This window comes from Solanum lycopersicum, chromosome 1 (genome assembly GCF_036512215.1).
Source record: "Solanum lycopersicum chromosome 1, SLM_r2.1".
NCBI lineage: Eukaryota > Viridiplantae > Streptophyta > Magnoliopsida > Solanales > Solanaceae > Solanum > Solanum lycopersicum.
The window spans coordinates 50,765,404-50,793,163 of NC_090800.1; the positions used below are offsets into that span (position 1 = coordinate 50,765,404).

General features: G+C 34.1%; 2 protein-coding genes and 1 pseudogene across 2 annotated transcripts; 2 read left to right on the forward strand and 1 right to left on the reverse strand.

Annotated features, from left to right (window-relative positions):
• The first annotated feature begins 1,688 nt into the window (after positions 1 to 1,688).
• Positions 1,689 to 11,369, forward strand: LOC138337065 (uncharacterized). Its single transcript, XM_069293029.1, has 2 exons — positions 1,689 to 1,965; positions 11,070 to 11,369. The coding sequence occupies exons 1-2, from the start codon at positions 1,798 to 1,800 to the stop codon at positions 11,316 to 11,318; spliced, it is 417 nt and encodes a 138-aa protein (XP_069149130.1). The 5' UTR covers positions 1,689 to 1,797; the 3' UTR covers positions 11,319 to 11,369.
• A 229-nt stretch (positions 11,370 to 11,598) lies between these two features.
• On the forward strand, positions 11,599 to 19,183 carry LOC104647215 (protein fluG-like; annotated as a pseudogene).
• A 3,119-nt stretch (positions 19,184 to 22,302) lies between these two features.
• Positions 22,303 to 24,727, reverse strand: LOC138342243 (uncharacterized). Its single transcript, XM_069294538.1, has 4 exons — positions 24,427 to 24,727; positions 24,052 to 24,354; positions 23,747 to 23,932; positions 22,303 to 22,508 (listed from the first exon to the last, which is right to left on the reverse strand). Exons 1-4 carry the CDS (start codon positions 24,725 to 24,727, stop codon positions 22,303 to 22,305), a joined length of 996 nt encoding a protein of 331 aa, XP_069150639.1.
• Positions 24,728 to 27,760: the final 3,033 nt, after the last annotated feature.

Below are 27,760 nucleotides of genomic sequence, written 5' to 3' on the forward strand. Positions count from 1 at the left end.
TTCAGTGTGGGGAAGAAACTGAATTTAATGTCACATGATCTATGTCATCTCACATGATATATGTCAGTTTACTGCTAATTTCTTAAAGAAAGTAAGAAAGAAAGAATGAAAAGTATGGTCAAAGTGAACATGAAATCAAAGAAGAACATATGTAAGTTCAAAGTGAACTAAGTAAGCAAAAGAATAAGTAAATCAAATCACTAGTGTTTGATAAGAATGAAGTTTTAACATTTATTGGCTTATGCCAATGAAGGGAGCAAAAATATAATGGCTAATCAATGCCCTATAATCTTTATATCATGCAAATAATCAAATAATGGGCATAGCCAATAATCTTTATATTATGAAAATGATCCAATAATCTTTATATTATGCAAATGACCAAATAATGGGCATAACCAATAATCTTTGTATTATGCAATGATCAAATAATGGGCATAGCCAATAATCTTTATATTATGCAAACAACCAAATAATGTGCATAGCTAATAAATTTTGGCTTATAAAGACTCATGCCAATTTAACAAGAATGGAAAGAATAACTTGTAAGTAGGGTAGTCAAATCATTTCCTTAGTCTTTTGGATTACATACTTGATTCATTGTAGGAATGGGACTACAATGAATCATTGCACTCGTACGTAAAACATAGGGTTAAAGGAGATCATTGAACTACACAACAAAAAGAAGAAGAGATTGAAAAATAAACTAAGGCTTGGGAAACGAGCTCTCGGCTTAAGGGGGGAGCAAAACTATAAATTTTTGCTCGAGTAGTTCCAAAATTATGTTCATGATTCCAAGGTCTTATGTTCATATAGAAAATGAGTTGTGTACTTTAAATGCATGAAAATATGTCATATTCATAGCATGATTCATAAATAACGAATTAGGAAAGTAAAGTGACTTCACTTTCGAAAAATGGCATGTTGCTATAGGAAGAGCTTTCCTTGATCCTGCATAGTCCTTATATGTTTATGTTCATACACCCATACTTAGTAGAAGTGTGTACTAACCCATATACTATTAGTATTTTTATAGGCGCAGGTCCTTGAAGAAGCTTGAAGATTCGCTTGAAACTATTTTACCAACCGACCTTCTGATTTTTCTGGTACAATAAATTTTTCAACTTTTAGCATTTTTCCATTGATGAAAGAAAATTTCTACTTGCCGATTAACTTGTGATTTTTTCTAACTAAACCATATCGAATGTGTGGTATTAATATTCCTTGAAGGTTCTTTCTATGGAGAGTTTTGAAAGACCATTTAGGTGTTTTTTCGATCTTCGTAGCCTATCAATGTTGATCTTTGAAGTTCAACAACCGTGGTGGTGGATCAGAGGTCAGGGACGATCTTTCGGGGTTGGTAATTTCTAAATATTTTTCCACATATTTAATTATTTCTGTTGGACCCAACTCATTTCATATGGGACTTTGTTTTCTGCTTTAGATTTTGGGTCAAGTTTTGTTTAAGTCTGACTTATTTTTCGTAAATAACTCTTGGTTCCATTTTATGTTTTCCTCTCTTTCAAAAGAGTTGTCAGGTTGGCAATTTTTCACACAGAAATATAATTCAATTATATAGCTTCCTTACTAAAAATTTAGTATAGTAATAATTAATAAGGGGATCCATGAGCTCCACATGTCAATGAGCAAAAGGCTCATACAAATCTTTTGGATCTAGAGAGACATAAGTGAAATAGTGGAATGATTTTTATGGTGATTCCAATAATAATAAGGTGAAGGTGGAGGAAAGAGTGCATAGGAATATACACATGTGAAATTGGTAAGGGAAGACAAAATATGGAGAATTTTGAAGAGCTGAACAGAGCAGTGGAGAGCGTAAAAAGGGTGGATGCTCATGCACACAACATTGTGGCGCTTGACTCCACTCTCCCTTTCATTAGCTGTTTTTCTGAATTCATAGGAGCCAAAACTGCATCTGATTCTCCTGATTCCGTCAATTTCCAGGTCTATTGCTTATCCCTCTCCGCAATTTCTTTATTACATAACATTTTCTTTCATTCCCATTATTACCAAGTAGAGTAGAAATTAATAAATAATACAGAGTATGTACATCAGATCAACATATTATTCTTACCTCCATTATCTTTGATTCAACATTAAGATTATTATATTTTTAATCAAAGTAAGCCATTATTAAAATCAACTCACAAAAATAACACTTTTTAAAAAAAAGTTTACAAAACTAAGTATAAACATAGTTCTTTGTTATTCAATAACAAAAACACAAAAGGTAAAGTGATAAAAAACGTTTCGTTTTTTTAAAGCATGTTTTATAGCTAAAACGTGTCTCACATTAAAACTGACAATAAAACTGAAATCTTTTTATACGGAGTGACAATGAAACTGAAATCTCAAAATTCATACGTCGAGTCACCAAAAGTTCTCTCTTGAATCATAATATCTTGAGCGAGTTATATACATCAGAGACTAATAGCAATTTTGTCACTTAAAAGGAAATAGTAGTAAGAAACAACCAGCTTCATCTAAGATGATTTTTTAAAGTAGAAAAATGTGGACTAGTTAATTATGTATATATTCTAAGAAAGAAGCTTCAATTCCTGAGATGCTAAAATAAAGAAGATGAAATTTATCATATTCACTTTCCACCAAGCTCATCAATGCATAGTTTCCATCGGTGAAGTGATTAAATTAATATAACAAGTTTTTACTTTTTAAAATCATATATATGGTGCAATATAACAAACATCTACCATTTACAGCTAGTCACTTCCTTCTCCCAATGTTAAACTCCTCCGCGGATATCTGTCTAGAATCTATCTGCCAAAAGACCAATTTCTCGACAAGCATCCCCAATCACACTTCTTTTCCTGCTAACAAATATATCTCTCTGCTTTACGAGCAATAATTACTAGCAAACATAAATATTTAGTTATTTTTATAGTTTTCTTTTATTGAATAATTATTTATGAAGTTTATAAGCAAATCAATTATTCAGATTCAAATGTTGAAATATAAATCGTCTTTAATCTATTAGTGTTCAAATCTTAGTATCTTAATCATTCAGATGTGTATTTTGACCCAGACCTCTTACTCTCAAAGAAAAACAAATGAGGTTGACCCTATTCATACTAAATAAGTCATTAAGACAAATTCATTTAATGGCCTAAGGTCTATATGATTCAGATTCAAAGCTCTATATAGTGCAAACAAATGAGGACTTAAAAAGAAACTAAGACGAATATATCGCAACTGAGGGAGCAGTGGATTTCTTTCTAACATCTCTTATGCATTTTATCCATGTTCGAAGTTCCAAAAAAGATAGTGTGAATGAGAGAGTTGTCTAGGCTAAACCAACTCACAATCTCGGAATGTAAGAAAACGGGTGATATAAAAGCAGTCTGGTTAGCAAAATAAGAACCTAAGTGCTCTTAAAACAGAAATGTCAGCCTATATAAAAGAAAAATTAGCAGAACATAGAAATGAAGACTTCAATCACACAATGTTGAGATCACCAGTCACCATGCCTAGACTGCAGGAAGCTGACTTAATATGGAGCTCAGTATTCTTTCCAAACAATGGATAATAGTTTGGCTGGCCTACCGAGGTAAACTACTTATGAAGGAGAGGTTACTAAGGTTGAATATTATATCCCCAATGATACTAACAAATTTTGCCTATGTGATGAGGACTAGGAAGAGAAACAACTGAATGTTTTTGCAAAATGAAGATGGACATCAGAGTCGATAATAGGTTGAGTAGCTAGCAAGGGATAGCGATACATTGCACAGGAGTGTATCAGTGAAACACTCCAATTGATCAATACAAGAAGGTGGAAACATGAGTTCCAAAAGGAGATAGTAGCACTTAAATGAGGGGCAATGATCTACTACACATGGCCGAGTTTATTATTAAATAAATAAGGAAGGAAATACATGAAAGCATATACATGTTTCCATGCACAATGAAAGCTAATAGATTTCAGGAGTTCGATATTAAAACTTATTTAATTAGATGTTGGTTTCGTGAGATCTAGTGGTTTGAGCTACCCTTCTTACAAGGTGGCCGAGAACACTAGAGGATCCTTAGGTTGTACCTATTTGGTTGGTAGGTAATATTTCACATTTTATTTATTTTTATAATATTTTTTTCGTGTGTTCCTCTCAGGGTATCGAACATGACTCTTCAATTTTTTTCAGGAAACAATTATTTCCTTATTGTGTGTTTCCATTATCTAAATGTGATATGAGTCTTGGCATCTATGTTGTACTTTTCCTCATGTACTATTTGATCAGAATAACATAGAGATAAAACAAAAATAAAAGTTTCCTCCACACATCTTATTTAGTAGTTTTCTTGTATTATAAATTGTTACTTCATTCATGATGTTTGGCCAAGGACAAGCCAATGGTGTTCTTCTCATTTGTACAATGTACTTATGAATTCTATCTTGTCATAATCATGGATTAGTTCTTAATCATTACTTCATTCATGATGTCTTGACAAGGAAAAATCAACAGTACCGTTCTTCTCATTTATATTAATTACTTATTAATGCTATCGAGTCAAAATCATGGATCAGTTCTTACACATTATCATTTCCCCCCTTTGTCATTCTTCTTACAGTAGTAACTGTATCTTCCAGGTAAATCTAAATGAAATTTGTGAACTGTATGGCTCAAGCTTATCCTTGGATGCTGTTAAAGCTTATGTTAAAGCTTTTTTATACATAATTATTTGTATTATTGTGGAGTATAGTACATAAATTTTATTGTCACTGATACTCCCGTATGTGCATACACATAACTCCCACTAATTATATGCATTATGAATTTTAATCACACCTCTCATCCTCATCAATGATCTCAAATATATTAATGTCATATTCATGACAATTTTTTGTGTTCTTCCATCATATCCTATAAATAGTAATATGTGATAAAATATTAAGGGGTACACTTAAAACAATTGGAAAAAAAAAGAAGAGAAAATCTCTATGATCTCCTCTTGTTTCTTTTATTTGTTTTAATTAGTGTTTACCTTTCTTGTTTGTTGTTATTGTAATAACTTTCTATTGGATTGTTATTCTTATTTATTGAGAATTTTGTGTGGTTTGCTCCTTTGTATGCATTAGCCTAGCATGTAGTATTTTAGTATCTTTATTCGAATATTGTATTTGAACTATAGTTAGAGGGTGTTTGTATTGAATTAAACGTTGGTCAAACCTACTTTTAAATCAGTTTTTGACTAGCCTACCAAGAAAGACTACTTACGAAGGAGAGGTTAGTAAGAATATTTATATCCCCACTAATACTAACATATGGTGCCTTTGTGATGAGGAAGATTAGGATCTAGAGACACAACTGCACTTTTTTGCGAAATATGGATGCATGCGTATCAGCAGTGAGAAACAGCTTGAGTAGCTAGCTATGGATAACAATACATTGCACAGGAGTATTTAACACTCAAGACAACTAGGTGGAAACATGAATTCCAAATGGAGATTGTAGCATTTGAATAAGGGGTAATGATATATCTACTACCCATGCCAGTCAAGGAATAACAAAAATTTAAGTTAATGAGTATATACAACCTGACTTTGTAACTACACAAAGGCAGAAGGAAATACATGAAATAATATACATGTTAAAATGCACAAAATGAAGAAATTTTATAGATTTCATGAGGACTTCATGTTAAATCTTATGTAATTAGATGTTGGTTTTCTAGAGGCTCCTTAGGTTGTACATATTTGTTTGGTATGGTAATATTTCACATTCATCTTTTGTGTATTAAAGAGTTGTTTGGTTCTTGTGGAATCAAACAAAATGGAAGGTGAATTAACATGAATATTTGGTAGGAAGATAATTAGTACAAAATAAAATTCAAAGATAGTATCTTGGTAGGTGAAATTTAGGCAAACCATAAAATGGTTTTATATTCTTAACCTTGAAATTTTTGACATATAGTGATGCCATAAATGCACTAGGATGAATTTATTCCGTTAAATACGTAGCTCTTAATTCATTTTTAAATCATCCCCTCACTTGTCTTTTCACCTTCTAAGGCATTTGTGTTCTCTTGTAGTATTTCACTTGTATTCTTTGTAGAGTGAAATAAATGTTGGTGCAATTGTTCTTTGGTGGTCGTAGGATAATTTTGATCTGAACCACAGTAATTATTGTTGTTCTTCTTTCTTTTTTAATTTCACGTTTCTGCTAACAATTGGTATCAGAGCTAAGGTTCGGCCTGAGTATGCTCTGTGGTTGCAGCACAATCACTTCCACATCAGAAAAGAATTACTTTTGTTTTCTGTACTTACAAATACATTGTAGTATAGAAGGAAGAACAAGTAAAAAAATGAGTTCCATGAAGTTTGAAATTGATTAATTTAGTGGGCGCAATAACTTCAATATCAGGAAGATCGAGATGGCGTTACTGCGGTGGGAAGATTCAATCCATGCTATTGAGGGAATGTACCCCCAATAAGATATTGGATTTCGACAAGGAAAAGATTGAAGGAGATGCATTGAGTTTAATCCAATTGTCCCTTGCACTATCGTACTTTGTGAAGTGAGTACAAGTACCGAATAGACGACCAAAGAGTTATGAGAAAAGCTGGAAGGGCTTTACCAAGATAAGTCAGTGACAGCAAGGATGTTATAATGACGTCTTCATACATTTAATATGAATTCAGGTACTTTGTTGCAAGACCATCTAGATGCGTTAAATAAACTAGTTATGGACTTACAAACTACAGGAATTAAAAAGGACGAGGAGACGCTTGCATGTTCTTTGCTATTTTCATTTACTTCAAATTATCGTGATATGGAGAATTCAATGATGTATCACAAACAACCTATCAAACTTGGGGAAGTGCGACAAGCACTTAACTTTTGTGATGTGCGAATGCATTTTGAAGGATACAAAAGTGACGAATCTAGTGGACTCTTTGTAAGAGGTCGTACTAGCCAGTACGGAAAGAGAAAATTAAAGTACATATCAAAGTCTCATGTGAATAAAAAGAATGTGGAGTGTTGGGGCTGTCACAAAAAGGGGTACTTTGAACTAGATTGCCCTATGTAGCAGTCCAAAGAGATGGCGAGTGCATCCATTATTGAGCAAGTACATGATAATAATGACGATTATGTACTAACAACATCATGCAATAGTGGAGTCTATGACAAAACATGAGTCTTAGACTCTGGTTGTACTCTGCATATGATATTCCGAAGAGATTGACTCAGCAACTATGAAACAAGTATAGGAATCATATTAATGGGCAATAATGCAACTTGTAAAATAGTTGACATTGGTTCAGTTCGTGTTCGCTGTCATGATGGAATCGTGAGGACTATTACTGAAGTACGTCATATTTCTGATCTGAAGAAGAATTTTATCTCCTTGGGTACTTTGGATAAACAAGGCTATAAGTACATTACTTAAGGAGGAACTATGAAAGTGACTAAAGGATCTTTAGTCATGTTGAAGGCCAAGCTGGAGGATGGCCTTTACACACTTGTGGGAAACACCATTATTGGCTTTGTAAATGCATCTACAGTGCAGTTATCTAATGATGACTAGGCAAAATTGTGACACATGAGACTAGGCCATATGAGCGCACGAGGATAGGAGATGCTAAGCAACCACAACCTTTTAAATGGTGAAAACATCAGCACACTTGAATTTTGACGGGAGGGGTGCTAGACTACATCCATTCAGATTTATGGGTCCCTCTAAGCTTCTATCGAAAGGAGGAAAGATGTATCTTCTCACATTCATTAATATTTTTCTCGAAAGGTTTGAGTGCGTTTTCTGAAGACCAAAGGTGATGCTTTTGAAGCATTTGAGAGTGGAAGATTTTGGTTGAAAATCAAATGGAGAGCAAAATCAAGCATCTTCGCACATACAATGACTTGGAGTTTTGCAGTGAAGAGTTCAATGCAATCTGCAAGGTTCATGGGATCGCAACGCATAAGACGGTCAGGCACACATAAAGTAGAATGGAGTTGCCGAGAGAATCAACAGAACTCTTCTTGAGAAGGCTCGTTGTATGCTCTTACAAGCCAAGATGTCCAAAGTATTTTGGACTAAAGCACTTCATACAGCTTCTCATACTGTCAATCAATCACCAGCATCAAGGATTGACTTTAAGACTTCGAATGAGGTCTGGTCAGGTGAACCCTTTAACTATTCATACTTGCGAATATTTGGGTGTCCAGTTTATCATCATGTTATTAAAGGAAAGCTTGAACGAAGGGCTAAAAAGGCCATATTCGTAGGGTTTGTAGATAGAGTAAAAGGATACAAACTTTGGTGTTTGTCCTTGCTCAAATTTGTAGTTAGCAGAGATGTTACATTTGATGAATCCTCTATACTTGACCTCGTAATGTTTTTGTGGAGTTACCAAAAAACGAGAACAACGAGCAGCTAGATCTACCTGTGGAGCTTACCAAGGAACGAGATCAAGAGACTAAAATTGATGAGTCAAAAGATGCAGATCTTGAAGAACTTGCTGCCAATGAACCATACACAATCGCGAAGGTAAGGGACAAAAGCCAAATAAAAAAATTGGAACGTCTTATAGAACAAGAAAATCTGATTGTACATGTGTTCGTAGCTGCAGAAGAAGAGATTAAGGATCTCGATCCCTCTTCGTATGTCAAAGAAACTTCTTGCAAAGATGATGCACAATGCCAGATAGCCATGATGGAAGAGATGGAGTCTCTTCACAAAAATGAGACATAGGTCTTAATTAAAAGGAAAAGGGGATGAGGACAGTTGGTGCAAATGGGTCTACAGAAAGAAAGAAGGTATTCCAAAAGTGGAAGATGCTAGGTTCAATGAGACATTTGTTGTAAAGGATTTCAGCCAGAAGGAGGGAATTTACTACGATGAGATCTCCTCTCCAGTCATAAAACACAGCTCAATTCGCGTGCTACTACCATTGGTTGCACAATTTGATTTAGAGATTCAACAACATGATGTTAAACCTTCTTTTGTACATGGGGATCTAGAAGAGACAATCTATATGGATCAGCCTGAAGTTTTCCTAGCTAAAGGAAAAGAAGACCATGTATGCCAACTGAAGAAGTCTTTGTATTGTTTGAAGTGATCCCCTAGAAAGTGGTACAAGAGGTTTGATGCATTTATGACTAAACATGGATTTTCGAGGAGTGCATTTGATAGTTGTGTGTATCACAAAAAGATGTCTGGTAACTCTATGATTTATTATTGTTATATGTTGATATTAATGTTGCATAACAACATCACAGAGATAAATATTTTGAAGAAACTATGATAAAGGAATTTGACATGAAGGATTTGGGAGTTGTAAAGAAAACTCTTGGAATGGAGATTTCAAGAGAAAATGGTGTTGTACATCTTTCTCAAAAGAGGTACATCGAAAAATTTCTTGAAAGATTCAATATGCATATGAACAAGCCTGTAAATACACCGTTAGATTCAAATTTCAAGCTTTTAGAGTTACAAAAGCCTCAGATATGTCAAAGGTTCCTTATGCCAGCGCAGTTGGTAGCATAATATATGCTATGGTGTGCACACGTCCAGATATTGCTCAATTTGTAAGTGTGGTAAGCAGGTACATGGCAAATCCAGGAAAAAGGCAATGGGAAGTTGTCAAGTGGATATAAGATATCTCAAAAGAGCTCCTCATGTTGGCCTAACCTTCCAAAAAAGTGAAGGTATTTCAATTTTCGGTTATGTAGATTCTGACTATGCAGGGGATCTTGATCGAAAGAGGTCCACAACTAGATACATCTTTACTCTCGTTGGCAGTGCCGTTAGTTGGAAATCGACTTTACAATCAATTGTCGCTTTGTCAACAACTGAGGAAGAATATATGGCAGCAACAGAGGCACTGAAAGAAGCTATCTGGTTGAAAGGTTTGGTGGCATAATTGAGTTCGGTTCTATTCGAATCAAATCTAAGATGTGATAGTCAAAGTGGTATTCATTTGATTAAAAATCAAAGGTTTCATGAGCGCACCAAACACATTAATATTAGATTCCATTTTATTCAAGATGTTGTAGCAGAGGGAGCTATTAAGGTTGAGAAGGTTATCGCAGACGATAACGCTGCAGACATGTTGACCAAAATAGTCCTGTTGCAAAGTTTGCACACTGCAAGGACTTGGCGGGAGTATGCATCAAGTGATGCAACTCTGGGGGAACAACTGCTAGGTGGAGTTGGTATGTTCAACAAGGGTTTGATTTTTCTTGTTTCTTACAATGGGATTGCCCAATAAGCTTATAAATTCAGGTCAGAGTTATTTATACGCGTGCTTGGAACACAAAACATGGTGGAGATTGAAAGAGTTTGTTTGGTTCTTGTGGAATCAAACTAAATGGAAGATGAATTAACATGAATATTTGGTAGGAAGATAATTAGTACAAAATAAAAGTCAAAGATAGTATTTTTGTAGGTGAAATTTAGGAAAACCATAAAATGGTTTCATATTCTTAATCTTGACATTTTTGACAAATAGTGATGTCATTGATGATATCAATAGGAAGAATTTATTCCTATAAATAGGTAGCTCTTAATTCATTTTAAAATCATCCTCTCACTTGCCTTCTCACCTTCTAAGACATTTTTGTTCTCTCTCTTATAGTATTTCACTTGTATTTTTTGTTGAGTGAAATAAATATTGGTGCAGTTGTTCTTTGGTGGATGTAGGATCCTTTTGATCCGAACCACGTTAAATATTGTTGTTCTTCCTTGTGCTTTAATTTCACGTTTCCGCTAACAGTGTGCTTCTCTTGTGATGCGTATACAACATGACTTTGGCTTTTCAGGGAATAACTATTTCCTTATTGGTCAGAATAACATAGAGATATACCAAATATTAAAGTTCCCTCCACACATCTTATTTAGAAGTGTCCTTGTATTATAAATTGTTATTACTTCATTCATGATGCCTGGCCAAGGACATGCTAATAGTGTTCTTCTCATTTTAAAAGATATTTACTTATTATTTCATCTTGTCATAATCATGGATCAGTTATTACGCATTAAAATATCCCCCCCCCCTTTGTCATTCTTCTTACGGCAATAACTGTATCTTCTAGGTGAATCTTAATGAAATTTGTGAGATGTATGGCTCAAGCTTATCCTTGGATGCTGTTGAGGAATCTCGTCGATGCTTAGGGTTGGAGGCGAGTGCTGCAGTTTCCTTTAAAGCTGCAAGAATTGTTATCTTACTTATTGATGATGGAATTAAATTAGACAAAAAACTTGACATCAAATGGCATGAAAAAGTTGTACCAACAGTCGGTAGAATACTACAAGTTGAGCATGTTGCTCACAATATCCTTTAAAAGGTAATGAAATATTTTATATAATAAATGAGATACAAAACATCAGATGTATTTAGGCCTTTAATCGCACCATAAAAATATTCTTTAAATTACTACTGCAATATACTGTGATGTTTGTTTGGCTGCTTGTCCTATGACCAGAAAGTCTATATCAGTATAGTTACTTTAGTTTTGTTTGGAGGTTCTCTTATATACAGGAAATCAAAGAAATAGAATATAGTTACTAAAAGTTCAAGACAAGCTAATTATAGAAGCTAACCAGCACAGTTGCAAAATTGATATGGTTATTATAATCACTTGGGTAAATTGGGATTGGAACTAGAGGTTCGTGTAGATACTGTCTATAATGAAAAAAATAAACACATAAAAATGGATTGTCATTTCATAAGGATCAACCACCAGCTGACATTTTCATACAAGTCCTCAATATGGTTCAACATGAATACCTTAGTTCCTGACTAGGAATTCTATTCATTTCAAAGTTACTAGCTCGACGGAGAGGGTAGATAAAGGTGTATATAGAAGGATGGTTTGGTACTTTCCCCTATTTACGAGTAGCTACTGTATATTAACATTAACTAATTACTCACTTAATCAGACTCTGTATATAGAGCAGATTATACTTATTTAAATCACATTGAATAAAGATTTTTTATTATCTCTCCTATGTGTCCTACTTCTTCTTCCCCATAATAATTAGGACATATCCCTAGATTATAACCTATAATGAGACATTTACATCTAATCCTTATGAAGTGAATTTTTACAATCATTGGCATAAGTAAGTGAAAAGCTCATTCTTTCAGCATTCATATCTCTATTATATTTTTCTCATTGTTCTATCTACTCTCTTAGATTTGTTCATATATTTCTCCTCTTATGTTCTATTGAAGGGTTCAAATGGGAAGTCGTGAACACTGAGTTCATTTGTGGAGACTTTCACTAATAAACTGAAGTCATATCCTTTAAAGTTTTAGTTAATATATGTTTCTTTTGATTCATAATGAGTTAATATCTCGCAAGTTGTTACTTAGTGTTGCACATAGAAAGTGATAAAGTTATCGCCTTTAAAAGTATTATTGCACATCGTAGTGGCCTTGCAATTAACACAAAAGTCACACAAAAGGAGGCTGAGGAGGGCCTGAGTGACAGTTTATGTGGTGAGTCTTACAAGATTTGGGGTTCTAATGCATGACTGTCAAATAATTCTGATAATAGATTCTGTATTTCCAGCGGGGAAGCCAGACAGAATCTCAAACAAGAACTTTAGTGATTATATTTTTATGCATGCTTTGGAGGTGGCTCAAAATTTCAACTTGCCAATGCAGATAGACACAAGGTGAAAAACATACTATTTTTCTGGTTACATGTTATCATGTTATTATTATTCCTATTGTCTTTAAAGACTAGATTTTTCAGTACAGTTTGGAGGAGAAGGATTTGGATCTGAGACCAGGGAATCCCCTTAATCTTCGCAATCTTCTTGACGATAAGAGATTCACTAAGAATCGTTTATGCTATTACATGCATCATTCCCTTTCTTAAAGGAAGCTTCATATCTTGCTTCAATCTACCCTCAAGTATGCTCTTTTCTATCAACAATGCCACATTGGAGAGTTTCTCACATATTTATGAACAAGCTTATATTTTTGTTCGTCTCATTTACAGATCTATCTTGATTTTGGGTTGAGGATTCCTAAGCCTAACTTCCATGGGTTGATGTCCTCAGTGAAAGAAATTCTAGACCTTGCTCCTATCAATGAGGTTATTTCTGCACTTCAGCATACATAGAACTATATTATCAATTAAGCCTAAGCGATTTCAAATTATTACATTGATCTCCTCCTCCACCGCCTTTATGATTGCACTGTTTATACTCACGTAATGTTTAAATATCAACAGGTCATGATCAACAGCAGTGGCATCACATTTGCTGAATGATTTTACCTAGGTATTGCTTGAGATTCTTATCTTGAATATTACTACAACGACAAGCCCACTGAAATTCCACAAAATGAAGTTCGGTGAGGCTAATGTATACACAAGCCTTACCATTACCTTCTTTGAGGTAGAGAGGTTATTGAAAGGCCCTACACTCGAGTAAATCAAAGCATTAATTAAAAGAAAAACATGACAACTAACAGTAAAGTAGTGCGGAACATATGAAAAAATTTATAACACTAATAATATGGTGCAGTAACCCAAACATATTAAACGACACTGATAATTAGAAGTTAATTACCAAAACTACATGAATATGCTAATATTACGACTGACCCATAGCTCCACCCAGCCAAAGACTGGAATAGGCTAGTAATAAGACCACCTCTCTGCTACATACTGACATTCTACTCTTATCCACGACCTTGATACCCTTCTATTCTGTAAGTTACGGATGCGTCATATCCTTCCTAGTCAACTCTCTCAAATACTTCTCTCTTTGAGATTGCTCCAGTATTAAGTCTCACTTCCATGTTTGTCTCATGCGTCTAATCACTAATTTACACTTCAATCCAAATAGTACCGAGGCTTAGCTTGGTCCTACTCAATCTGAACCCTTTAGATTCTGGACTCTTTCTCCACACCTGCAATCTATCGTTGACTCCTCTGCTAGTCTCCTCGATCAAAATAATATCACCAGAAAGTACTTCGAGAAACTTCAACCTGAATATGTCACGTAAATTTATCCATAATCAAGGCAAGGGCTTAGTGCTGAGTGCATTGAGTTTCCTCGCAATATTTTCACCCGAGTATTGGCTCTATCATATATGTCTTTTATAACCCTAATATAAGCCACCAGTATATCATTAGACTCCAAACAACGTCAAAGGACTTCTCTCGGGACTTTATCGTTGGCTTTTTCATGATAAATGAACACCATATGCAAATCTCTTTTCCTCTACTCATATTTCTCCATCAGTCTCCTCACAAGGTGAATGACTTCAGTTGTCAAACGTCCTGGCATAAATAAAATCTGGTTCCCAAAAATGGACACGTCTCTCACAACCTCATCTCCACCACCCTTTCCCAAGATTTCGAGATCTGCTTTTGTGCACCTTTTTGGCTTACGTGGCATCCAAATATCTCCCACATGCCTCAATTGCGTGGAGTCACGGAGTGTGCCACATAAGACAAAAGGTGCATAATTTTTTTTTTAAAATAGTTCAGGGATAATAGGACATTAGTTTAGATGTGACTCTGTAATTTTTGTCATAGTGGGGGTACTTGTGCATTTTTCCAAAGATAAATAAATAATATGGTTGGCCAATGTAGAGGGAACAATTGTCGACAAAATAATATGACAGGTGCAATTTAAACCAATCAAACTGATAAACTATACCGGATGACTCTTTCGCCTATAAATAGAGCCACCAACTCTCATCTCAAAACACACCAGAACTAAAGAGAAGTGAAAAGAAAATAATATATAGAAAATATGAACTGTATCTTTAAGTGTTTAATAGTCTTTTGAGATTTTCAAATGTAAAAACTTTCTCATCATAGAGTGGAATTACATGTTGAATATTTTTGGGCGTGGAGACTACAGGCACACTATCGATTTCTCATAATCTTGAATTTTATTATACAAAAGTAAGAACCTTAACAACACTTGTTGGTTTCTTCAACAACACTCCATACTTGAGCACTCACACTTGTTTGCTCTCTTGATTTCTTACTTACTTGGTTATGTTGTTTCTTGCTTGGTTTGTTTTCTTTGTTGGTTGGTTACAACTCAAATGGATCACCTCTATTTATAGGAGGTGATGGAAGAAACTAGAGAGATACATGCTACTATATTCTAGAATATTCCTAGCTATCTTTTTCTAAAACTACTCTTTCTATAACATTTCTAGACTATTCTCTCTAGATTACCCTTCTAGAGATCTTCGTTCAATTCTCTATAACTACGAATATTCTAGATTTTCCTTGATTTTTGTTAAGTAAATAATTATGTTGGTGATGAATTCTTAACATTACATTGCTCCTTTAATTTTAATTGAAACATTTTCCATATTAATAACATGATTATTTATTACTCTTATTTTCTCATTTATTAGCGTGAATATTGTTTTTCTAGGCTGTTATTTTTCAATAGTGTGGTATCAGATTCAAGAGTAACATCAATGCTCCCAGTTACTTATGAGAAATGGTGTTTACATGTGAAAGTCGTTATTGATTCTCAAAATTTATGGGAAGTTACAGACAAAAAACATGCAAAACCTGATAATGAAATAAATTCGACTTAAAATATTAAGAGAGATGTCCTAGCAAGGACAAGATAGAAGGATCAACAAGATCCACAGTCATGATCCAAAATCAAATGTGATGACAGTTGTCTAATCCCATCTTGACAAGTCAGCCTTCAAACCCAATAGTACAAAAAATGCGGAAAGTAAAATAATAACAACATCAGAGCGGAAAACTTAGTCATTTTAAAATACCTCAAAGCTTGATTGTCACGTGTACAAGTCACTACTATAGTAATACAAAATTTGAATGATAATTATACAAGTCTCAATGTCTTTGTTTCTCAAATAGAACAAAACATAAAATAAGGAACCAGAGGACCTACCGGGATGACAAACAATTACCTCTCAATGTATCCTTACAAAGCCTATGTAATAGATCAAGGAGAAGGATCACATTGGTCCAAGATCAGAACCTACACAAGTGTTAGCAATGAATGAGTCATTAGTCTACAGTTTGTCCCCAACATAGGACCATGAGCAGGGGTATTCAGTTAGATCAGTCTCATGGGTTGTTGCCGCCATCGGTTAGATGTGGTACCTTTAGTGTTGCTGGTGCTACATTTGGTGATCCTGTTAAGGTCGGGCACGATCCCTTCTATGCTTCTGCATACCGGACAGAGGTCAAGACTCTACGTATCCCTTATTTGGATGTGATTTCGTGGCTTTACCCCCCTTTGTTATTATTTTTGAGTGATTTGGGTCTTCATTCCGATTTTATCGATTGTTGGTCTATTATGATGATTTGATTTGAAGATTGTGTATGTGTTTTACTCCTATAGTTGATTTCTTTTAGTAGTGGATCGACTAGGCTGTGTTGCTTCGATTTGGAGTAGTGGGTGAAGAACTCCTCGTTCCCTTGCCTTGATAGTGTATTGTGTTGTGGCCCATGGACTGTTGGTTTACTTTTTGCCACCTTTGTTGTGTGGTTCTTGTATGATGCTGATCCTTGTTTGATAGGTGGCTAGAACAACTCTGCTCGATTTTAGATTTGTGTGTTGTTGGGCCTAGTCGTCATAGGAGGTTGGCTTAGTTGTGTGTTGGGTAGTTTCCCTTTCTTACTTGTGGAAATCCTTTTTAGATACTTTTGTCCTTTGTCTTAATCTCTTCTCAATTGCAGAATTCTCTTAAAACATATTCTAACCTTTTGTCAGTATTTAAATCCAGAAAATTGTGAGAACTCCCTATACCAATTAGGACTTGTACAACCTTGCCTTTAATGGATATTGTAATTATCATAGTCCTAAAGTCATGCAGTCCATTCATGGCATGAACATACACATAAGGCAGAACGTCCACCTGATCCGGGGAATCGCCTATCATAGTCATGAATTCGGTAGGGTCTGCTGCCACTTCCTACTGTAATTCTTTAAAACCCTTAATTTCCTCTTCTTCTATAGCAAATAATTTCCACTTGTACTTACAAACAGTCCCACACACATAATTTTAATCACAATGAAACATAGTCTTTTGCACCTCCTTCATCCATCTCAGCAAGTGTTAATAGTTTGACATTTTTAGGTTAGGTTTGGAGTTATTAAAGAAGGTCATAGAGTTTTTTAAAGGGTTTGGATGACTTCTACTGGATTGGTAGGTTGATCCATAAGAAAAAGTAGGATGAGTAGTATCAAATTTGGGAGTAATTCATCCCAAATTACCTCCCAATATGGCAGTATGTTAACTGCCTTAGCTAGTGACCTTGGTGCAAGCATTTTAACAAGTAAGCTAATTTCTGGTTTCAACCCTCTAATAAAGCAACTAACAACCTGATCTTCTGATAGTTCAACCCTAGTGAGTAAGTCATCAAAAAGATTGACATAGTCTTGAATAGAGTTTACCTGTCTCAAGTCCTTGAAGTCACCCATTGGATCGTCAAATAGTTCAACCCCCAAAACTGACATAGAGGCTCCCTACATACTCATCAGCCCACAGTGGCCATTCTCTTGACATCCTATGCTTTATATAGGATTGGTGCCATTGGAGTGCCTTGCCCTCAAAGTTGCAAGATGTCACCTTAATCTTTCAATCTTCCGGGGTTTTACATCAAAAAATTATTCACATCTATAAAACCATTCCCTTAATCTGTGTCCATCAAATTAAGGGAAATCTATTTTTGAAATTAATTACGAGTTGGCAATTGATAATTTCCAGGTTCATTTTTACCCCTAGGAATTCCTTTAGTTGGGGTCTAACAAAACCATTGGTGTTCATAGATGTTCCCAACAACCTTCGAAATTTGTTCCTGGCATGAGCCAAACTAGCATCCACAGACTGTCGAATCTCGCAACAGAGTTGGTTACTCTTCCATGGAGTGTTTAATATTGTCGACCTCCTTGCGCACCACCTACATCCGAGTGTTGTGATCTCTCATTGACACAGATCAGGGAATCCCTAGTTCTGATACCAATGCTACATTCAATTGAGTAAGCCTAAAAAGCAAAGATTGAGAATTGCTCTTGGACAGCTGAACTTGATTCGTCCAAGGAAGAAGATGAATTGAGAGAGAGAGATTTTCTTATTGATATTAATTCCTCCTCCTTTACAATGAAATCAGCCGAGTATATGTATTAAGGGACAACTATCCGCAAGTCTGTTATAACTAACTTGTAACCGACTTCTTCTACAACTATTACAACTCACACTTCAGTCACGTTCCCCACTTAAATGACTAAACTCCAAAATTAAAGACAAGTTCAAATCCTAAGCAATTGACATGTAAACCAACTCCAAAAGGTGATGAACTAACAGAAAAATTTGATTTACTCATTTTATTAATGTTGGGCCCCTCCATTTTGTGATCTTTGTTGGGACTCTTGCAATTGAAAAGTGCGTGCATAAAATGACGTTTCTATGCGATTACACCGAAATATCATGCAACCTTGATGCACTGGAATGCGACTCTTTTTAAAGTGATTAGAAGTTTTGTACATTCCTAGGGGGGACATCTAGTACAAAACATGTGAGGTTTTAGAAAATAAAACTCACCTGAACCCTTTGGGTCCCAATTAAAACCACTTAAACAAGTTGCAAATGGATATTATAACTTGTTTAAAACCTCCATACCTAAAATTTTAAGCGTTAAATCTTAACTAAAAGGTTGGGTTGTTACAAGAAATAACTATTTTTTCATGTAGTGTGACAACAATTTTTACTTTGATCAGGCAAATAGTCTCTTTAAAATATGTACAGAATTGAGAATCATCGCCAAGCAACTACATTCAACTTGAATTATATGTTATTCTTATTTTCTTACTATCTTCTATTTGTAGGTGCAAAGAAAGCACGTGAAGTGGTATTCAATGTTCTATGGGATGAATGCATCCATGATGATATTTCAATTACAGAAGCTTTTGCAATTGTTAAAGCTATTTTTGCAGAAAATTCAAAGAAATTCGACAAGCTTGATGCTTCATCAAGATATTCTGATGTACAAATGTAGTCTTTATCGTGTCCATTCAAGAAGGAAGAGTTAAATGGTCCATTGAAAGATGTTACCGCTGTTCGCGTTATTTGGTTAGATTTCTCTGCTCAACATAGATGCCGTGTAAGCTTTACGTTATGTTTTTCCCTATATAAAGATTATAAATTGCTTAATGATAAGTTTTTCAATGCCTACAACTACCCAAACCTTTTTTCCACAATAAGAAAATACATGATATTGAATAGTGTACAATAAAGTTATTGTCTATCAACAATAAATGATATATATTGGGTAGTTAGTTTAAAGTAAACCATGATATATTAGATGAAATTTCACTTGCTAGATTAAGTTCTTTATCATGGAATTTCTTTTCGTCTTGAAGAAATACACCAACACTATTTAAGTATGTGATATATCTATTGATTAAGAAAGTAGATGTTAATGTTATTCTTACAATAACCTGTATTTATAAGGTTAATAAACAGAAACAGAAATAAGATGAAGCAGAAAAAAATATAAAATATAAAAATTAATCCGAGTCCACAGAAACTACTGTGTGTCCTTAAGAAATTTAATCCCCTGATTGTACCCAAGGTTATGGATTAATTTCTCCCAAGATAAAACGGATTAAACCTGTTAAAGAAATAGTAGTACTTCAAACTTCTTTAACTTCAACGAAGTTAAGAACAGCAACAAGTCACACAAACTCAGTCGATCGACACTTTGATTTTATTTGAGAGAAAAATAAATGTAGAGAAAGAAAAATTTTCAATAGTTTAAAAAATAAAAAATTGACTTCCTTTTATAGACATTTTCAGCAAGGAACATGTCTGTTCAGTGAAATCTGTTCAGACCCATTTTATCCAGAAAGTTCTGTCTTTTGGAAAAATAACAACTTTTCAGAAAATTGTGTCTGTTAGGAAAATAACGACTTTTTGGAAAGTAACGACTTTTCTGAAAGAGTAAAAACTTTTCGAAATGTTACCGTTACCTGCAAATTTATATGAGATAATTTTAACATGATTTATTTGATTTAACAAAAACTGATTAAATAATTTTTGTCCAAAAAATTTATCAATCAATTACATCATTTGCCAAATCCAAATCCAAAGCCGAAGCCGAAGCCGAGGCCAAGCGACGACGATGACGGCACCAGGGGGCATCTTCTTCTTAGCTCTTAAAGAATTAATGGAAGTGTTTCCTTCTATAAAGACAACAATTTCTGTTTCTTTTGCCGATATGGGAGATATGACTTTTCATTTGCAATTTGCAAATGACTTTTCATTTTCCATCCAAAGTAGTTCCATCACTTTTCATATTCTCTCTTTTCTTTTCCCATTCACACTTTCTAAATCCCAACAATCCCCCACATGAATGGGGAAGGCTATTGTTAAAACATATGTATGAAAAAACTTGTGTGTCTTTTAGGTAAAGGTTAATCGTATCTGGATAAGTAGGTTTCCCTTTAAACTTTCCATAGTGAATATATATCGAATATACTCGGTCAATCGGTAGATTTCATATGTTTGAACCGTCGAGCTTTGGTGTATACCTAGACAACATATGTCACAAATCAACCCTTCAACTATTCTTAGTTCTCATTGTTTTGTTCGTTTCAGCCATGAACACATCTTGGATAGAAAGTGCTTAAAGAACTGGCCTTACCGGATTCTCCTTGAAGCGACTTACACTTCACACTTACATAGGTGATTTCTAAATGTGTTATCCCATAGATACACCATTTGATATTTCCTGTATCAAACTTAGAAACAATTAAAAAGTCCTTATGTCTTTATCCTGGTTACTAAACGTTGTCTCATCATGAGAATGGACCATAAAATAATGATAATTTTTTCTTTTCCTTTGACAATGTTGAACCGTCATCAATGACTTTGTTTTATCTCCTTGAACCTAGATCTTGGGATCTCCAGTCTTCTAGGTAGAGTTACCGCCACGATGACTTGTTCTCGGCAATAGTCCCATTCCCGTCGATGATGTCTCAACTCCCTCTCTATTTAGGCCTTTTGTAAGTGGATCCGACACATTATACTTTAACTTCACATAGTCATTTATGATAATTCCACTAGAGAGTAGTTTTCTCACAGAGTTATTTCTTCGTCTTATGTGATGAGACTTGCCATTATACATAATGCTTCCAGCCCTTCCTAGCAGCTTGACTATCACAATGTATGCATATATGGGTCATTGGCTTGGGCCAAAATGGAATATCTTCTATGAATTTCTGGAGCCATTAAGCTTCTTCACCTGCCTTGTCTAAAGCAATGAATTCAGACTCCATTTTAGAGCGAGCTATACATGTTTGTTTGGATGATTTCTAAGATATTGCTCCTCCATCAATAGTAAAAAGGTATCTACTTGTGGATTTTCTTTCAGTTGACCCAGTAATCCAATTTGCATCACTATATCCTTCAACAACGACTGGATATTTGTTGTAATGTAAAGCATAGTTTTGAGTGTCATCTAAGTATCCCAAAACTCTCTTCATTGCCAACCAATGGTTATGATTAGGATTATTTATGTATTGACTCAGTTTACTAATAGCGCAAGCTATGTCTGGTCGTGTACAATTCATGACATACATTAAGCTTCCCAATACGCTAGCATAGTCAAATTGAGACTGACTTTCACCTTTATTCTTTGCAATATGAATATTTACATCAATTGGAGTCTTTGCCCTTTTAAAATTCAAAAATTTAAATTTTTTAAGTATCTTTTGAATATAATGAGTTTGAGACAATGCTAGACCGTTAGGAGTTTTAAGAATTTTAATTCCTGATATCACATCAGCAACTCCTAAATCTGTCATATTAATCTTAGTAGCAAGCATACGCTTTGTAGCTTTTATATTAGCAATGTCTTTGCTCATTATAAGCATATCATCTACATATAGACATAAAATAACTTCCTAATTTGGAGTATCTTTAATATAAACACATTTATCACATTCATTGATCTTAAATCCATTTAACAACATAGTTTGATCAAACTTTGCATGCCATTGTTTTGGTGCTTGTTTTAGCTTATAAAGTGACTTGATAAGTTTGCACACTTTCTTTTCCTTACCAGGAACTACAAAACCCTCAGGCTGTTCTATGTAAATTTCCTCTTCAAGCTCTCCATTTAAGAAGGTTGTTTTCACATCCATTTGATGACTTTCAAGACTATATACTACAGCTAGTGCAATTAACATCCGTATTGATGTAATCCTAGTCACTGGAGAGTATGTTTCAAAATATTCAAGACCTTTTTGTCTAAAACCTTTGACAAGAAGTCTTGCTTTATATTTGTCAATAGTTCAATCGTCTTTCATCTTCCTTTTAACGATCCATTTTGAACCTAAGGGTTTGTTCCCTAAAGGAGGATCAACTAACTCCCAAGTATTATTGCTTAAGATTGATTCAATTTCACTATTAACAGCCTGCTTCCAAGAGGTTGAGTTGCTATACAAAATTGCTTCCTTGAATGTTTGAGGCTCACTTTCAAGAAGAAATGTTACAAAATCTGATCCAAATGAATAGATGTCTTTTGACGTTTACTGCGTCTTGGACATTCTTCATTTTGTTCATTTTCTTTTGGTTCTTCTCTGGGTTGTTTAGATCCCCCACTAGATGTCTCAAGTCTATTTTTATACGAATATATATGTTCAAAAGATTCAACACTATCTGATTCCATTACCGTATTATCATGAATATCCGCATGTTTGGACTTATGAACCAAAAATTGACATGCCTTACTATTTGTGGCATATCCAATGAATACACAATCCATAGTTTTAGGTCCTATTTTTATCATCTTAGGTATAGGAACTTGGACTTTGGCTAGACACCCCACACTTTTAAATATTTCAAATTGGGTTTTCTACCTTTCCATTTGTCATATGGAATTACATTTGTCTTTGAGTGAGGCACTCTGTTAAGTATCTTATTTGTTGTAAGGATAGCTTCCCCCCACAAGTTCTATGGTAAACCTGAACTTATATGTAATGTGTTCATCATTTCTTTTAAAGTTCAATTTTTTCTTCTGCAATTCCATTAGACTAAGGAGTGTAGGGAGCAGTAGTTTGATCGATTATTCCATTTTCTAAACATATTTCTACAAATGGAGATTCATATTCTCCACCTCTATCATTTCTGATCATTTTGATCTTTTTATTTAACTGATTTTCAACTTTAGTTTTATATTGCCTAAATGCATCTATTGCTTCATCCTTACTATTTAGCAAATAGATATAACAATATCTAGTGCAATCGTCAATAAAAGTTATGAAATACTTTTCCCACTACGTGATGGTGTTGACTTCATGTCACAAATATCAGTGTGAATCAATTCTAAAGGATTTGAATTCCTTTCAATAGATTTATAAGAATGCTTAGCATACTTAGATTCAACAAAAATTTGACATTTTTATTTATTGCACTCAAATTTTGGAAAAATATTTAAGTTAATCTGTTTTCGCAAGGTTTTGTTATTAACGTGTCCCAAACGTTCAAGCTATAAAAATTTAGACTCAAGCAAGTATGAAGAAACATAATCTTTATTCATATCAACTGCAATTACATTGAGTTTGAAAAGGCCATCACTAAGGTAGCCTTTTCCTACATACATATCATTTTTGCTTACTACTTCTTTATAAGAAACAAATACACATTTAAAACCATTCTTAGTCGGAACTGGAATTGAAACTAAATTCTTTCTCAATTTTGGAACATATGAGACCCTATTCAAAGTCACCACCTTGCCTGATGTCATCTTTAATAGGACTTTGCCAGTTCCTTCTACCTTTGCAACAGCGGAGTTTGCCATAAACAATTTTTCATCTGTAAGTGCTGGAGTATATGATGAAAATAATTCTTTGTTGGCACAAACATGGCATGAGGCACCATAATCTATCCACCATTCTTTTGGATATCCAACCAAGTTACATTCTGAAAGCATTGCACAGTGATCGTCCATTTCTCCTTTGGATTAAACCAAGTTTGCTTGATCCTTCTTTTTCTTGTATTTCTTAGGACCCCGACATTCATTAGCCCTATGACCATTTTACCACAATTAAAGCAGTTTCCATTGAATTTCTTCTTAGGAGGATTACTTTTTGGACCAAATGCTTTCTTTCTTTTCTTTAATTTTGTGGGTTCTTCTTCAACAAAATTTACTCCAAATATTGCTGAATTACCACGTGACCTCTTTTCGGCAGCCTTATTATCCTCTTCTATTGTCAACCTTACTATGAGATCTTCAACAATCATCTCCTTGCGTGTTTGTTTCAAGTATTTTTTAAAGTCCTTCCACAATGGAGGTAACTTTTCAATAATTGCAGTCACTTGAAAAGCATCATTCACAATCAATCCTAAATTAAAGGTTGTGTGAGTATTAAGGAAAAACTTAATATTTCTAACATAAGCATTAAATAAATTTATACCTTCAGCAAGGAGATCATAGATTATGACCTTCAATTCTTGTACTTGGGTGATGAAAGTCTTACTGTCTATCATCTTATCGTCCAGAAAATTTGCCACAATAAATTTCTTCATTCCGGCGTCTTCTGTGTTGTACTTATTTTCTAAAGCATCCCAGATTTCTTTTGAGGTTTTGGCATTGCTGTACACATTGTACATATCATCTTGCAGCCTACTCAAAATATAATTTTTACACAAAAAATCAGAGTGTGTCCATGCTTCTGTTACCAAGAATCGTTCATCAGCCGGAGTTTCATCTAACATAACAGGAACATTCTAATTAATGAACTTCTGCAGACTAAATGTGGTGAGATAGAAGAACATCTTTTGCTGCCATCTTAAAGTCGACTCAAGAAAACTTTGCAGGTTTCTCAGCCGGCGCTAAGGCAGCATTTGAACGGATCTTGTTGTAGCACTTACTGTAACAACATTTGTTTGACTTGGATAAGTCATTTTTTCTGTCACAAATGGCAGATAAGTTAAGTATTTGAAATACTAACAGTAAAGAACAAATCTTTACACAAAGTGTTTCTGATTTAACGATAAAGTTTTTATGTTTTTTTAATTGTTAATCGAATGAATTTTAAAAATTCAAGCAGAGAAGAAAACCATAAAGGTTTTAATCTCCGAAAACTCGATACAGAAACTGTTAAATTTCTTAAGATTGTTATTCTTACAATAACTTGTATTTATAAGGTTAATAAATAGAAACAGAAATAAGATGAAGCAGAAAAAATATAATATAAAAGAATTAATCCGAGTCCACAGAAACTACTGTGTGTCCTTAAGAAATTTAATCCCCTCACTGTACCCAAGGTTATGGATTAATTTCTCCCAAGATAAAACGGATTAAACTTGTTAAAGAAATAGTGGTGCCTCAAACATCTTTAACTTCAACGAACTTAAGAACAACAACAAAACACACAGACTCAGTCGATCGGCACTTTGATTTTATTTGAGAGAAAAATAAACGCAGAAAAAGAAAAAATTTCAGTAGTTTAAAAAATCAAAAATTCACTTCCTTTTATAGCCAGTTTCAGCAAGGAACATGTCTGTTCAGTGAAATCTGTTCAGACCCATTTTATCCAGAAAGTTGTGTCTTTTGGAAAAAATAACAACTTTTCGAAAAATTGTGTCTATTAGGAATATAACGACTTTTTGGAAAGTAACGACTTTTCGGAAAGAGTAACAACTTTTCGAAATGTTACCATTATCAGCAAATTTATAAGAGATAATTTTAACAGGATTTATTTGATTTAACAAAAACTGATTAAATAATTTTTGTCCATAAAATTTATCAATCAATCACATTATTTGCCAAATCCAAAGCCAGAGCCAAAGCCGAGGCCGAGCGACGACGACGACGGCGCGAGGGGGCATCTTCTTTTTAGCTCTTTAAGAATTAATGGAAGTGTTTCCTTCTATAAAGACAACAAGTTCCCTTTCTTTTGCCGATATGGGAGAAATGACTTTTCATTTGCACTTTGCAAATGACTTTTCATTTTCCTTCCAAAGTAGTTCCTTCACTTTTCATATTCTCCCTTTTTGTTTTCCATTCACACTTGCTAAATCCCAAAAGTTAAGTATATGAATTCCATACAAATGGAGAAAAACATATTTCCTAGGACACCCTTGATACAAAGAGAAAAAGATGATGGAACATATATTTGTTGAAATATTCTCTACCGAGGCTACTTCTTAAAGAAGATGCGAACATCATAACTCATGTCCCTTCCTATTAGAGATCATACTTGGAGGGTATAAATGACTTGTATTTTACTAATAAATATTATCCCACCAGCTTATAGGTACCTTTAAGGGGTCGTTTGGTACAAATATTAATAATGTGGGGATTAGTAATGCTGGGATTAGTAATGCAGGGATTAATAGTGCAGGTATTAATGATGCAAAGATTATTTTTACCAAGTGTTTTGGTTCGTTGTTTCCCACCTCATCTTCTGTTTGGATTAAAAATTTATAAAAAACTTCTTTCAAATTAGACCCTTGAATTATTATGCAATCGGGTTAAGGAAAATAATTGTCACATCTTACATTAAATAGTAATCTATCTTCTATTGGGTGAAGCTAAAAATCTAAAAATAACGACTACACAATATTGCCGCATCTTACATTAAATAGTAATCTATCTTCTATGGGGTGAAGCTATATTGCGTCAAGGATAAGTAGGTGAATAATCTTTGCCGGAAAATATATTGTGTGTATAGATAAAATGTTATTTTATTGTGTCATATAATATATTTTTAACTCTCTTAAAATAAGTTGATGAGATAGCTAATTCTCAGTGATAAAGAGTGTTTACAAAAAATCAAGTGCATGATACTATTACTATGTGTCCTTGATTTTCTTTACTTTCATTAAGATTTTAAAATCAAACTTAAAAGAAAATCTACAAACTCAAAAACAAAAATATTCCAAAAAAAAATTTAAAAAAATCTCATCTGATTTTGCTCTCTGTTCTTCATGACTCACTTCTATCGTTATTGTCGTCAAAGGCTAGTGAAAGGCTCAAGTGTAAAATTTAATTTTTTCTACGTTGTACTGTCTTTTCACTTTCTCTGATTCTTTCTGCCCCTTTGATTACATTATATTATATGAACTAAATATTACACATTTTGATTTCAATTTTTTGGTGCATCCAAAAAAACAGTCACTTAATAATATTGCGTAATTTGATATCAAAATTATTGGTGCAGCCATTTGTCAAGCAAAACTAACATAGTGTTTGAACATCCTTAGTGAAATCCCCAAGTATATCATTATGTCTTCTGCAAAAAAATTGTGATCTATCTTTTGAGAAATTTTTAAATTGTATGAAACATAAACGGTCATACCTTATAAGTTGTGATTCAACAAGATTTCCTACTTGGCGTGAATTTCGGACAAAATAAATTTTATCAACCTTATAAACATAATTTTCAACAACTTGCATCTCATCTCCATAATCTATTTCATCAAATCTACATCTCGACATAATAAACCTCTATGAAATAATTTCTCCAACAAAAATCTTCATTATTGTCACAAAGGTTGCGACTAGAACTACACATATCAAGATGAACACCCGATTTTTAACCTAACTCCATCAATGAACCATTGGAATTAGCTCCATCATTGAGCCTTCCAACCTGGTTACTTCATTGAACCTTTTAACCAATGTCTACTTCATTACATATTTCTTTGATACCACGTTTCATGACCAAAAATAAATAGGTGTCATGCGGAAGCTAGCAACGAAAAACTCGAAAGACCATGTATAAGAAGATAAACTAAATAAAT

What these genes read in the sequence shown, in the direction of transcription:
- LOC138337065 (XM_069293029.1), top strand. Translation starts at nt 1,798, where the DNA reads ATGGAGAATTTTGAAGAGCTGAACAGAGCAGTGGAGAGCGTAAAAAGG. An exon ending in CTGATTCCGTCAATTTCCAG is followed by an intron (nt 1,966 to 11,069) that starts GTCTATTGCTTA and finishes TGTATCTTCTAG; the next exon opens with GTGAATCTTAATGAAATTTG.
- LOC138342243 (XM_069294538.1), bottom strand. Translation starts at nt 24,727, where the DNA reads ATGTTAGATGAAACTCCGGCTGATGAACGATTCTTGGTAACAGAAGCA. An exon ending in CTATGATCTCCTTGCTGAAG is followed by an intron (nt 24,355 to 24,426) that starts GTATAAATTTAT and finishes CCTTTAATTTAG; the next exon opens with GATTGATTGTGAATGATGCT. An exon ending in TGGAAACTGCTTTAATTGTG is followed by an intron (nt 23,933 to 24,051) that starts GTAAAATGGTCA and finishes CAATGCTTTCAG; the next exon opens with AATGTAACTTGGTTGGATAT.